General features: G+C 39.8%; 1 protein-coding gene across 1 annotated transcript; it reads left to right on the top strand.

Annotated features, from left to right (window-relative positions):
* Window positions 1-2,532: 2,532 nt before the first annotated feature.
* Window positions 2,533-14,669, top strand: c3h1orf112 (chromosome 3 C1orf112 homolog). The gene is made up of 21 exons (XM_037674693.1): window positions 2,533-2,631; window positions 2,761-2,901; window positions 3,166-3,328; window positions 4,026-4,110; window positions 4,197-4,335; window positions 4,762-4,851; window positions 4,950-5,014; window positions 5,115-5,263; window positions 5,580-5,709; window positions 6,082-6,268; window positions 6,802-6,884; window positions 9,502-9,553; window positions 9,644-9,733; window positions 10,747-10,932; window positions 11,853-11,972; window positions 12,050-12,145; window positions 12,214-12,327; window positions 12,480-12,584; window positions 12,678-12,758; window positions 12,831-12,980; window positions 14,460-14,669. The coding sequence occupies exons 1-21, from the start codon at window positions 2,536-2,538 to the stop codon at window positions 14,667-14,669; spliced, it is 2,532 nt and encodes an 843-aa protein (XP_037530621.1). The 5' UTR covers window positions 2,533-2,535.
* The last annotated feature ends 500 nt before the right edge of the window (window positions 14,670-15,169 follow it).

The raw sequence follows: 15,169 nt of genomic DNA, 5'->3' as shown, positions 1-15,169 counted from the left end.
AACAACAACAACAACAACAACAACAACAACAACAACAACAACAACAACAATAATAATAATAATAATAATAATAATAATAATGTGATTGTGCAAAATAAATAATTACATAACACATGACATGAAATAAAGGCAGCACGGTGGCGCAACTGGTAGAGCTGCTGCCTCTCAGCGAGCAGGTCCTTGGTTCAAATCCCGGTCCAGGGGCCTTTCTGGGTGGAGTTTGCATGTTCTCTCCGTGCATGCGTGGGTTTTCTCCGGGTGCTCCGGTTTCCTCCCACAGACCAAAACCATGCATGTTAGGCTGATTGGTAACTCTAAATTGTCCCTAGGTGTGAGTGAGAGAGTGAATGGTTGTTTGTCTCGTTTGTCTCTATGTGTCCCTGTGATGGACTTGCGACCCATCCAGGGTGTACCCCGCCCCTCGCACAGTGATTGCTGGACATGGGCACCAGCGACCCCCGTGACACAAAATGGAATAAGCGGGTAAAGATAATGGATGGATGGATGACGTGAAATAGTAAAAACACAATTTTATAAATATGCCCTTCGCCACAGTTGCCTATGTGGGGGATGGAATGTGATGAAATAAAGAATTTAAAAAGTACATTTCATAATTTAATTGTGTATTCAATAATTTAATTGCATATTTAATGATGTATTTAATAATTAAATGATGCATTTAATTATTATGTATGTGCAGTACAGTAGTATGTATTTATTTATTTAATTTTGTCACATTCCAGCCTCCATACACTTCTTCTCTGCCCTCGTCGTTTCGTCTTCTTCGGTTTCCTCTTCTCTTATTGGTCAGACGTTTTGACTTCCACCAATCAGCGCGTCGTTTGTTCAAACGTCATATCCGACTCGTACTGCGGCGCACAATTTATTTCTCTGTGAACTGTCCTCGTTTTACTTTTAATATAAGTTAAAGTTAAAAGACACTGACTCATAGAAATGTGAGAATATTGTATCCCCGTGGATAAAAGATCCTGTTCTGTATTCAAGGTGAGAGAGAGGCTATCTTTTTTTATACCCTGCTAGTCCTTCATGCTAACACGAAGAAACAAAATACAAAAGCTAACGTCTGCAAAGTTTCTTCTAGCTAGTCGGAACCTTACCCGATCGTAATAATGACAGCGCCAGTTCGCTAAAGTAAACTGATAAATCGGAAATTAATAGTTTTGAGTGATTCACTCACAGTTTCCCAACTTTCCGTCTCTGCAGCACTTACAGGCAGTCGGACCCTCCCCGGTGTGTCCATCATGTCCCAGACTTCTCTCCTGGAGGAGGTGGTGCAGTGGAGTCAGGAAACCTGCCGCCAGGAGCTCAAGTCTGTCCTGCCCAAACTCACCATATCCTTTCAGATGTTTTTTGTTGTTCTCAAAAAAGATACTTGTAATGAGTCACAGCCCTCATTTTGTATTTAACATTTTGTATAATGCAGTGCTATGCCAGCTTTTAATGATGTATGGTTTAAGATTATGTAAAAAGTATGCACACCAATGCTAGTGCTTTATTTACCAATATTATTTGAGACTTGCATATTGAAATAAAAATAAATGTTCTGTTATTTCTTGACTGCTTGTACTCTTTGCATTTTGAATCAGACAGCTGGGATGCTCATATACGTAAGTGTCTCATTTGCCTCATTGTTTTAAACAAACAATAACACAGGCTGATTTTATGTATTAAAGATATTTAAGAATCTAATGTGACTTATATGTAAACAATCCCACAGGTATACTGAAGATAATTACAGACCTGTTCCTCCCACATATTGGTTTGTCAGAGCTGGAAGATGAATGCTTCTCCAAGATTTTACCAAAGGTAAAAATGAGAAATCCACATTTTCTTAATGAGCTATTATCAAAAACTTTATGAACAACCTTCATTCAAAATGAGAATGTCATGCATGAAACTATTAACTGGCTTATTTTATGTTTGTGTTTCGATGTAAAAGGAATCATCTCAAGTTGGGCTATGTGATAACCAATTTTCAGATGCTCTTACTGAAAGCAAGCTGGAGGATAATAATAATAATCAGTTTATTATTAATAATATTAATAATAAATAAATTATAATACATTGTATAGCCCTATTCAGGCAACCCAAGGACTTTTTACAAAGGCGACTAGATTGAATAAAATAAAGACTGAAAAAGAAATAAAATTACAATAAATGTTATTTATTTATTTAACGTTATTATTTTATTTATCTTCTCTTAGGACACTGATATTTTAGCTAGGAGATTTGGAGAGTGTCTCACAACCACCAAACCGTCCAAAATCTAAGATTATCACTGTAACTCTATACTTTTAGCTGCTTATATTTTAAAGAGCTTTTCTGAGGGGGGAACAAGAGATCGCATGGTCTTTTTGTCCTATCAAGGATTGGTTTTGTGGTCAAATAAATTAATGATGAATAATTGTGTACTTGTGAATTATTGCTGTGTTTAACATTACTTAGTTTAAAATGTGAAGCTGTCTTAATAATTGTATTTATTCTCTATCTGACAAATTTCTGCAGACAGTGACAATGTTTAGCAGCATGATGACAGAAATAACTAATCAGGTTGGCGGCCTCTCAAGTCAAAACACTGAGCTGTGTGCTTCGCTGAGGAACATTCTGCAGGTGTGTTTAAAACTTATACTGAGGGAACTTAGGAAAATATTTTCTATAGGTACTGTATGTCATTAGTAAACTGTTCATATTCTCCCTTTTCTTTCCGCTGATATTTTAAGTCTTTGTTATTGTTTTCAGGGAATGATGCAGTTAATTGATACGCTTTTTGCTTGTGTGCGTCATGTTGGCTCGTTTGAAGAAGCCCCTGACTTGGATGCTATTCGCTCTTTACCAACTTGTATCCTGAAAGTCCTTAGAGATACATTTCAGCACTGCAAGGTTTGTTTGCTCCAACTAATGTTTTGAAAAGAAGTCGTCATATAAAAATACAAAGTTTTTTTCCATTTATAAATCTTCAAGTTTACTGTGGAGTCATTCCTTTGGTTTTCTTTGAGTTAGATGCAAAAGAAAAAAAAAAAATAAGATCATATCAGTTATCAAAAACATTTTTGTAAAACCAGCTGCAAACTGATTTACAGAGGAATGCCTTGTTTAAATAGCTTAAATGAAAATAGGTGGCCGTGCGTTGTATGCTGTCTGCAGGATAGTGAGGTGGTTTACTGTGGCCGCCTGTCGCTGGTCGCAGATCTGCTGCAAGGGCTCTTCAAGGAGGCCTATTCCCTACAGAAAGGTCTTTTAGAGCTCCTGGACAAGATTTGTTTGGACAGTCGTGCCTCAGAGGAGGTCATCTTCAATGTTGTTACAGGTATGCTGATTTATGCCTTCTTATGTTTGGTGAACAGAACAGCCTGGTCTTAAACTCCTCAAAGAGGAAAGAGCTGGTCGTAAATTTTAGAAGGAAGAGAATGGACATTCTACCCTGTTTATCAGAGGGAACTGTGTGGAGGGTCTCAAACTGTTGGCTTTTGTTCAAGACAACCTGTCATGGGCATGGCGCAGCAACACTAAACCCATCATCAGCAAAGACTGCACTTACTGTGGGCATTTTAGAACAACTACCCCTCACAACTGATGTCTTTTACTGTAAACTTTACGGTGTGTGGTTGTCCAAGTGCACAAAGTAGAGGAGAAATGCTCCAGAGCGTCACCACCACAGCCCAGAAGAATAATGGCTGCACTCTTTTCTCCCTGTACAGTTCACATGGTGTGGAAAAAAGCTTGCTTCGAAACTTAAAGCGTCAGTCAAAAATTGCGTTATGAATAATGGGAAAAAAAAGTGTATGTCGCTATGACGTAGAAGTCGCAGGACTGACAGATCTATGCATAATAAACTGCGACTTATACGACGGAAAATACAGTATTTATTTACTACATTTAAAAATATTAATTCTGTTCATTTCTCTTTTCATTGCAGCACTGGAAATGATTAAGCATTTATTTAAATGTGTTCAGATTCCTGACTTTATTAAAACAAACTTCATTAACATATTCATATTTTGCAGTAATTCATAGTCTTCTGGATATCTGCTCTGTCATCTCCAGCCTGGACATGGCACTGCATGCAAACACCTGGAAGTTCCTCATCAAGTAAGTCTTTATTGTTCAGATATTCTTCTTTGCAAAATGTTAAATCCACATATGTTTCTATATTTTAGTATTTTTACTTGGTTTAGACAGAGTCTGAAGTATCAGTCCCTGGTGGAGGAGCATCTGCATCATGGTGACATCGTCAGCAGTCTGTGTGACAACTTGGTGGCGTCTTTCCACAACTGTGTGGAACTGGCTGGACAAATTAAACAAGATGATTTACAGGTAGGAAAGCGCCAATTGTTTTTTTTTTTGTTTTTTTTTTAAGATAAAGACAAAGCACATCTATTCATAGATTTTATTGACTCATTTTTACATACTGATCATTTTTAAACACAATTGTATGAATACTGTTGAGCACTATACATTTTTTTACTGACTTCACACGTTTTGACATTATAAACAGCGATTCTTACTCTAATAATTGTCCTGACGCTGCTCAATAATCCAGGTAGATGAACCTAACACGGTTGAGTCTGGTCCTGTGGACGAAGACCAGAGGACTTGGCTCAGTCTTGTTCGATACTCTTAAGAGTTCTTAACTGGCTTCTACATAAATAACACTTATTTATATATTTCCTGTGTTTTTAACCTTTGTCTGCAAATAATAACCGTTGTTAGTGCGAGGTAAAAAGTATACTGTCTTTTCAGGAGTCGACACCAATCCCAGAATACAAGCTGTTCCAGAAAACTGCAAAGATGTGCAGATTTTTTGCCAACACTTTGGTTCATTACATAAAGGTTTTAAAATCTATTTCTCTGTAGCCACTTGTGATTTAAATTTGTCTACTTTGGGAAATGCTTTTAACTGACATTTTGATTTTTTTATCCTTTGCCAGGAATTTAAATATTTTCTGACCAAGTACTGCAGCAACTTTCTCCATCTTTACCTGCAGATCATCAGGTACGGGTGGTTTGCTTGTATGTTTAGAGGCCAATCTCAGCTCATATTTTATCCTGTGGTTTATGTTTCTGATTATGAGGACAACTCTGATTTCTTTCAGTGAGTTCCCTCCCAGTTTGAGTGCTCCAGTGTTGTCTGCTGCCCTTTCTGGGGAGCTGAATGCAGCAGCTCTGGTTCCCATGAATGCCTTCCTGCTCCAGCTGCTGCCTCTCAGACCTTTTGCTGAAGCTGCGCTCCAGCCGGATCTGCGTGAGTTGAAACGTTTAACAGTAGTTATTTGTAGTTACCATTGGGACAGATATTGACAGGTGTTTTTTTTATACATTATCAGTAAATGAATGGCAATTATTTAGTAAAATATGGTCATTTTAAAGTTTAAGGCTTATAAAAACTGCATCATAAAATCTTGCAAACAAATCAAGCAGCGAAGAAAAATAAGCATTGGTCATTTGACATTTTTTATGATGTATTTTGAGAAAGTCAAACCGTCCTCAATAACAAAAAATAAATAAATCCTGGTAGTGATTTTTGCTTGATCTATAAAACTTTGACCTTTTTGCTGCAGTGTTGAGTCCTGAACAGGAGCTTCCTCTGTGTTGCCTCCTGGTGAGCATCTTAGAACATCTAGCTGACCAACCAGAAGACGTCCAGCAGCTTTGGTACTCTGGCAGCCAGTTCTCAGAAGACTCACCCAGGTGACAACAGATTTCATTGTCAGAATTCAGATATTTAAAGTGTTATATCACACACATCCCTCATAATAAGGCCATAGGTGATTAGATGATTTTGATGCGTAAATGTCAGTTTTACTATAATTATTCAAATTATGATTAATGATATTATATTAACACTGAACAGAGTTTAACATTTTAAGGTCTGTTATAAACATGGCATTGTGCAAATATGTATATATCAATACACATGGAGTCAAACGGGTCGAGCAACACAAACATGCATCATTTGATGCTAAGTATAAATCTGATGATCTGTTTCTTATCAGTTGTAGTGAGTCAGAGTTTATCTTGGCCATTTGTCAGAGTTTTCTCTTCTGCTCTTTTTCCCTCCAGGCTTCCTCTCTACAAAGCTATCTTTATTAGTTTCCGACGATGCTATACTGAGCGTAAGGTACCAGTGCTGCTGCCAGGGGTGATGTTGAAGGGTCAGCCCCAGGTCCAGGTCACACTGCACCACCACATCTGTGTGCAGCTGTGTGCCAGCGTGGCTGTGCTCCCTCCTGCGTTCTTTCCCGTGCTTGTATGTTCTACACACACAATCACATCTTTTAGACCGTATGCAATATTTGTGGAGTTGCATTTATTTTTGATTTTTATCTGATTTTATTCTAAGCCTAAAGGCATTTAGGGGAAAATAATATTGAGTAAAAATAGTTCAGTAAAACTACATTTTTTTTAAAAATTTTGATTGGGTCACCATGAAAACAGTTTCTTCTTTGAGCCGCAGATAATAGCTTTGAACTCCAGCAGTTATTTACCTCCTAAAGACTTCTCTGTCTTTAATGGAAATTAGACAAATTTTGCCTTAACGTTGATTTAGGGTCTGGATATAAAACACAGTACAAGGTGGGGGCTAATTTCTAATAATTTATTTACTTTGGCTCTCTAAATTCTATGGTGTTTTGATTCAGGATATCCTCTCATTCAAAGTAAGTAATTTCACTTTCGGTTTTTGTTAGTTAAATTTTTATCTAATGTTTTTTTCTTCTTTGTGTTGTTTATCTCCAGTTCTTGTCTGTGTAATTTCCCACACGCCTTTTATCTCTCTTTCAGGAACGCTGTTTGGTTGATGCAGTGTTGCAGGCTGATACTCCAACAGCTTTACTGGCAACGGATGTCTGGTGCTTTACGTCACGGTGAGAGCGAGGCGTGATAAAGTTTCAGTGGTCCAGCGGTGAACTTGTCTTCTTCAAATCAGATCTCTGTTTTCATTACACTTAAATGACATCTAAACCGATGAAACAGTTATGGCTCCAAACCATTCCTCCTCCAGTTTGCTTCATGTTTGACCAAAGGGTTTAATGTTAATGTGCTGCTGTGTTTTTATTCTTCACAAATGTAAAATTTTTACATTGTTATATGCCTGTTGAAGGCGGGATGTATTGTGTATAGTCTCCATCAGTACGTCGGTAAACTTTCTCTTGTCCTGCCCATAACTTCTGATCCGCTCAACATAATTTAACAAAACTTCATACACCTATGCATCATCACCCTACAGAATGTCACACACTTCTCATCACCTCAGCTCCAAGGTCACAAATCAAGGTAAAATGTAATGCAAGGGTTTTGTTTGTCCAGGACTTTGCTATAAATTATTATATAATAGTTTGTCGACAGGTGTATGATGTGTTGTATGCCCTCTCTTTAAATCTGTCAACAGACTACCATATTGTTCGTTGATCAATCTTTAGGTGTTTACTCAAGTTTTTTGATTTTTTTTTCCATCTTCATTCAGCTTTAAATATATCTTGGAAAAAATATTTTCATTATGAAAACTTATTGTAAACTGTAATTTTTATTTTTTTAATTTAACCTTTATTTATACAGGTAGTCTCAGTGAGTCACAAAGACTCATTTTCAAGAGACTTGTTTTAGACAGACAACATATAGAGTACAGACAACAATATAACAATAAAAAAACGATTAAAATAAAAACATAGTGTTACAAACACTGTTAGCAGCATGGTCCTGCTAGCAGACTGGCTCTGTTAGCAGTGAGGTTCCCTAAGCACAGGGGTGTCGAACTCACTCACAAAAGGGGGCCAAAATTAAAACCCTATTCAAACTAAGGGCTGGTTTCAGAATCTACATTAACTCCAGTTAGATACCCAACATCTTTTCTTGGTTGCAGGTTCCTCATCAAGAGTTTGATTGGTCTCATTTGACGTTCTCTGTTGCACTTTTGACATCATAATCAAATATTACTGAAATAAATTAAAGTGATAAAAGTATTTTACATTTAAAATATCATCTTGGGGGCCGGATAAGATGTCATCGAGAGCCACATTTGGCTCCCGAGCCTTGAGTTTGACACATATGCCTTAGCAGTATAGTCCTGTCAGCAGCGTGGTCCTGTCAGCAGCATGGTCCTGTCAGCAGCGTGGACCTGTCAGCAGCATGGACCTGTCAGCAGTATGGACCTGTCAGCAGTATGGTCCTGTTAGCAACATGGTCCTGTCAGCAGCGTGGTCCTGTCAGCAGTGTGGTCCTGTCAGCAGCTTGGTCTTGTCAGCAGCGTGGTCCTGTCAGCAGCGTGGTCCTGTCAACAGCGTTGTCCTGTCAGCAACATGGTCCTGTCAGCAACGTGGTCCTGTCAGCAACGTGGTCCTGTCAGCAGCGTTGTCCTGTCAGCAACGTGGTCCTGTTAGCAGCGTGGACCTGTCAGCAGCGTGGTCTTGTCAGCAGCATGGTCCTGTCAGCAGTATGGTCCTGTCAGCAACATGGTCCTGTCAGCAGTATGGTCCTGTCAGCAACATGGTCCTGTCAGCAGCATGGTCCTGTTAGCAGCGTGGTCTTGTTTGTAGCATGGTCCTGTCAGCAGCGTGGTCCTGTCAGCAGCATGGTCCTGTCAGCAGCATGGTCCTGTCAACAGCGTGGTCCTGTCAGCAGCATGGTCCTGTTAGCAACATGGTCCTGTTAGCAACATGGTCCTGTCAGCAGCGTGGTCCTGTCAGCAACATGGTCCTGTCAGCAGTATGGTCCTGTTAGCAACATGGTCCTGTTAGCAACATGGTCCTGTTAGCAACATGGTCCTGTCAGCAGCGTGGTCCTGTTAGCAACATGGTCCTGTCAGCAGCGTGGACCTGTTACCAGCGTGGTCCTGTTAGCAACATGGTCCTGTCAGTAGCGTGAACCTGTTAGCAGCGTGGTCCTGTTAGCAGTGTGGTCCTGTTAGCAGCGTGGTCTTGCTTGTAGCATGGTCCTGTTAGCATTGTGATTCTGTCAGCAGCGTGGTCCTGTTAGCAGCGTGGTCTTGTTTGTAGCATGGTCCTGTTAGCATTGTGATTCTGTCAGCAGCACAGTCCTGCCTGCAGCACCTGTGTTGGTCCAGGATTAAGACATTTTTCTTAAGCTGACTTTAGACTTGATATGTGCAACAAACTTTGTTACCTTTTAAATATGGAGAAAAACAACTGATTATTCACACATTTGCTTTCATGTCATGGCTCCTGATCTTATCTGGCTCTAAGTAGCTTTTGAAGCAGCTATGTTCACCTTTTCCATACAGCATTGTGGATGTTTAAAACGTGTTTTAAAAATGACAAACAGATACAAGATTTTGTTTAATTAGTTCAAATATATTGTGTTGTTCAAATATCAGTCCATAATTTATAATTTATTGACATATAACATGCCATTCTAATGGGTTAAAGTTTTTGTTGCAACTTGCAAACTCTGCAGAAATGTTTTAATAAGGACGATGACCTTTTCAGGCATGCTTTATCAACTTGTGGTTTTTGTCTATTTTTACAGTTATGGGACAGCAGAACTTTGCCTACATCACGTCCACCTCATTACTCAGATGGTGCGTAGGAACAAAGAATTTATACTTAATGTCTTTACTAGGTTTGAGCCCTCACACTCACATTATCTGCTGCCTTCTGTTCTCCTCCAGGTGAAAGCATGCACCACTGAGAGTTACCAGCTGCTCCACCTGGGACTGCTGCTGAAACGCATGGTGTTTCTCATGACTCCGAACCACCAGGTCAGAAACCCGAGCTTTGAAAGGACAGTTTATACAGGCAGGAAGGACTGATGAGACCTGTTTAAATACTAAGCCTCAGATCCATCCATCCATCCATCAATCCATCAATCCATCAATCAATCAATCAATCAATCAATCAATCAATCAACCAATCCATCAATCAATCAATCAATCAATCAATCAATCAATCCATCAATCCATCCATCCATCCATCAATCAATCATCTTTACCCACTTCTTCCTTTTCGGGTCACGGGGGTCACTGGTGCCCATATCCAGCAGTCACTGCAAGAGGCGGGGTACACCCTGGACAGGTCTCCAGTCCATCACAGGGACACATGGAGACAAATGAGACAAACAACCACTCATTCACACGCTCATTCACACCTAGGGACAATTTAGAGTTACCAATCAGCCTAACATGCATGACTGTTTTATAACAAGTAGTAAATAATGTTCATGTTTTTTTTTTTGCTTGTTTAAGTGTTAGACAGTTGAGTCCCTAGCGCACTCCTGCAAGCATGGGAACTCTTATCGTTGACACCGCTCTGGTTGGTGTTTTGACAGGATGTTTGTAAGTTGGGTTAGTTTATCTGCAGACTCTACCTGCTGAGTGGTATCAGTACATTCAGCTGATCTATATAGAAACACGCTTTGCACAATTTAAGTCCTGATGCTTGCTCAATAATCCAGGTAGAAAAATCTAACAAGGTTAAGTCTGGTCCTCCTCCATCCAGAGGACCTGAAATAACCTTGTTAGATTTAAACAATTCACTTTTACAGTCAAAGAATTTACAGCTAATACCAGAAACAGAAAGTTTCATTTTGATTTTTCAATGACAACTGATTTTATGACTCGATAAATATGTTCAATATATTCTGATGAGATTACTTTGTCAGCTTTTTAATTTTTATTTTTAACAAGAAAGGTTTTAATAATTCAAATTCTAAATAAATACACAAAGTAGGAGCACAGACTTGGAGAAGAGTAAACAAATGTTTTTCTTTTCTCAGATGGAGCTGGTGGCTCGTTTCCCCCCGTCAAAGGTGGAGAACCTTCCAGTGTGGCGTCATGTCCTCTTCAGAGCTCTTTCGCAGGACACTTACCTCCATGTGCAGGCAGAAATGATTGGCCTCGCTCAAAAGGTGCTAACTGATTGGCAAGATGGAGGATACAAGCTTGGACAGATGGACAAAGTGGTGAGAATATTCTCAGTTATGCAGCGTCATGGGGTTTAATAGATTTCTCAGACCGCGTAAGGAGTCCATGTGCACCAAGGCCAGTTTGTTGACTCATACCGAATAAATCAAGAAAACGGATGGGTCATGTCCTTGTTTATAAAAGTTGATTCAATTTCAGACCAGTCTGTCAGACGTCCAGTGACTTGTTTCATCGACTGTAGTACTCAGGAAGTTTTGCAGTTCAGACATCTAGTGTTCTGAAGGTGTCTCAAAAGCATGAATTGAAAGACCTTTGTTTAAACAGGTAAATGAGTCCCCGAGGCTCAATGTGATTAATCTGTCTAAATAAAGGTTGAATGAAAAAATGATCTATAAGGTTTATCTAAAAAGGTCTTATTGCAGTATAAATGTGTAATTATTTGTACATGTCTCTAGATCAGAACTGTTAGGTTCCTCCACTCAGATAGTGCTGCAGCCATCAGTCACCCTTTTCCAGTATTAATTGCTGAAACAAAACCATACAAGGAGACAGGGTGGAAATATGAAATCCATCCATTATCTTTACCCGCTTCTTCCTTTTTGGGTCACGGGGGTGACTGGTGCCCATATCTAGCTATCACTGCGAGAGGCGGGGGACACCCTGGACAGAGACACATAGAGACAAACAAGACAAACAAGCATTCACTCTCTCACTCACACCTAGGGACCATTTAGAGTTACCAATCAGCCTAACATGCATGTTTTTAGTCTGTGGGAGGAAACCGGAGCACCCGGAGAAAATCTGCAAACTCCACCCAGAAAGGTTCCCGGCCGGGATTTGAGTCAGCAACCTTCTCGCTGAGAGGTGGCAGCTCTATCAACTGCTCCACCGTGCCGCTCCGGAACTTTGAAATGAAAAGTAAAATGAGTTTTATTTACAATGTGTCTCTTGTTGCCAGAACGCTGCGCTGTTATCCCTCCTGTCAGTGCTACGAGGGCATCCATCTCCTGGAGAACAGTGTGTGTTGTCTGCGGTGAAGGTGATCACACAGCTGTGGTCACGAATGAGTCCTGATCAGGTGAGAACACAGTTTACACACAAGCACACTGAATCAAGTCATACAGTGGTAGACCGTTATCTCCAACTTGCACTCAGGTGCAGACCCAACCTGTGCTTCAGCACACGCTGCAGCTCCTGCTGTCAACAACGGCCATTTTAGTGAAAAACACTGAGCCTCGCGTCATACGTCAGGTAAACTTTAGTGTTTACAGCTCAGCAGCTGAAGAAAGAATTAGGTTTGACGCTGGTTACTCTTTCAGGCAGTGTTATGTGTGGATGCTGTGGTCTCTTACAAATGTGCTGATCATCTGCTGCTGGCTGCTCTGGAGTTTCTCTCATCCCTCGGAAAGATCTTTATCCCTCTAGACAATCAGGTAATGAAACTATTGAACTATTACAAATCCATTTTATTACCTTCTGTCTTTCCTAGTGTTTAGTTGGTGACATTTATGTCTTGCGCCTTCTTAACTTATCCGCTACACTAGAAACCATCATTTTATTTTAGTGTCATATGTTTTTGTTTCAGAGTCAGATTGTTCCCAGGCTGAGCAGCCTTTTCAGAGTCCTTCTGGCTGAGAAGTCCTGGCTGATTCATCAGCACGCCCTGGAGGCCTTCTCATACTTTGCAGAGGTACGGCAAAAACACAACTGATGCTGTTCCTTCAAATGTAATGGCTATGTTCAAGTCTGAACATACACTAAACATGTCCCTCCTCTGCTTAAGAATACGAACCACGAAGAGGTTATTTCCCAGAGTTTGTGTGTGGAAGAAACAAAAACCAAAGTAGTCAATTACCTCAGCAAGGTAGGCAAAATGAACACAACGTGACGAGGATCTGCTTCAGCAACAACAAATAATGACTCCAGTTTTTTGTAGACTCTGAATGTACAGGAAGATGCAGAGTCCCGGCTCCTGAGACTCAAAGAGGAGGCCGCAGTAATCAAAGAACACAACGAAATGCAAGAAAGCAAAGAAACGGTTTCCAACAAACAGGCTGCTGACGCTGAAGGCCTCACAAACTCTGAGGTGGGTTAAATTCAGCTGAAGTCTGCCCCTCCTTAAACACACAGGTGTAACTGAAACCCATTTAAACACTTGTTGGTAGTGAAACAGAACCTGCTTGAATGAAACGTAACCAAAGAACCACTGCTCAGTGTTTTTCAGTAGGTTTCCCATGAAATACAACTGTATGACTTTAGCTCATTTTAACTGGCTTATACATTTATAGTTTTGAGATTAAGTGGGTTATTATGTGAATTCTTATGAAGCATTCACACTGTTGTGATCCATCTTTCTCGTACCACAATTTTCATTCTATTTCAACAAATATTAAATCAAAATGTTCAGCTCGTTCAGAAGGGTGCTATGACTTTTGGTACTGGTGCAACTTGAACTTTTTGAAAGCTTTTCTGCCAGTTTTTTTCTCATAGAAAATGAATTGAGCTCATTTTCCATCCTTCAGAGCTGTTTACAACCTTTTACTGCTCCTTTCACATTTTGTTCTGGTTCAGCTTATTTCAGCTGCCGTGTACAAATTTAAGCATTTTTTCAGCTACTTTCAGCTGTTTCGTGCTCCTTTCAGATTCTTTCTGCTAACCACCACATTTTTCTGCTTCTTCTAAATTATTTCTACCAAGTTCAGCTTGTTTTGCTCCGTTCAGCCTATTTCTGTAAGCTTAAACTTGTATTTCAGCATTTACCAGTAGCAGATTTTAGGCAATTTTTTTAGCTTTTTCAACTAATTTCACATTTTTTGTACTCGGTATTATTTTTTTCAGCCTAATTGTGCTTTCTCCACTTCTTTATGGCAATTTAAGCTTCTTTCTGCTGGTTTTTTTTGGTTGCTAATTTAATAGTTTTTCAGATAATTTCCACTTTGTGCTCATTTCTTTTTCTTTCAGCCTAATTGGGCAAACGTGTTCTGCTTTCTTCTGCTAATTTCAGCTTGTTCTATCTTTTTTTTTAGCCCGTTTTCTGATGAATTCATGTTTTTCGTGGTAATTTTTGCTATTTTCAACCTAATTAACTTCTTTATGGTAATTTATGCTGAAGTTCCTTTCAGATTTTTTTGTCTAGTTTCAGCTTTACCTGATATTTCAGCTAATTCCACATTTTTGGAGCTCATTTCAGCTCTTTCCACTTCCTACTGGTAGTTTAAGCTTCTTTCTGCCTTTTAAGCTATTTTTTTTGCTAATTTACTAATTTTTGTGCTATTTTCTGCTAATTTAAACCTAATTCAGCAAATATGTGCTCTTTCTGCTTTCTTCTGCTAATTTAGGCTTGTTCTTCCATTTAAACTTAAACTCTGCTTTTTTCTTTTTTTTTACAAATTTCATTTGTTTTTCAGTAAGTTCTTCAGCAATAAGTATTCACACAGCATTTTCACAGGAAATGCAATTTATCTAGTTTAAATTGCCTTAAGAAAAATTAAAGTGCAATCAGTCATTTATTTAAAAAGACTGATTAATATTTTTTCTGTAATTATGTCCCCCCCTCCCCTTTAAGCCATGTCCAAAGAAAGCTCGACAGGACACCAGCACAGAGGAGGAGTACAGCTGCTACATCCAGACAGCTCACAGTGCTTTGAAAGGCCTTCAAGCTCTAAAAGAAGGAAACACCAGCACGACAGAAACGCCTCCACCGTGGCTGCAAGACAAACTGCAGGAGCTGCTAGTCCTCATAACCGACATCAGTTCAGTCAAACCCACCACCTAGCAGCTCTGGTTCGTTTTAAACCCGTCTGTACATTTCACACAGAAGTTTGTAAAGATTTTTTTTTACGTCTGAGGTTTTTGCGTATTGTTTATTAAAATATTTAAAAACAAACAAGTTCAGTCTTCACTTTATCATCCATCCATCCATTTTCTTTACCCGCTTATTCCATTTTGGGTCACGGGGGTCGCTGGTGCCCATGTCCAGCAGTCACTGTGCGAGGGGCGGGGTACACCCTGGACGGGTCGCAAGTCCATCACAGGGACACATAAAGACAAACAACCATTCACTCTCACTCACACCTAGGGACAATTTAGAGTTACCAATCAGCCTAACGTGCATGTTTTTGGACTGTGGGAGGAAACCGGAGTACCCACGCATACACGGAGAGAACATGCAAACCACCCAGAAAGGCCCCTGGACCGGGGTTTGAACCAGGGACCTGCTCGCTGAGAGGCAGCAGCTCTACCAGTTGCACCACCGTGCTGCCCTCTTCACTTTAT

Source organism: Nematolebias whitei, chromosome 3 (assembly GCF_014905685.2).
Source record: "Nematolebias whitei isolate Nwh7 chromosome 3, NemWhi1, whole genome shotgun sequence".
Taxonomy (NCBI): Eukaryota; Metazoa; Chordata; class Actinopteri; order Cyprinodontiformes; family Rivulidae; genus Nematolebias; species Nematolebias whitei.
This window is presented reverse-complemented; position numbering and strand designations above follow the sequence as displayed.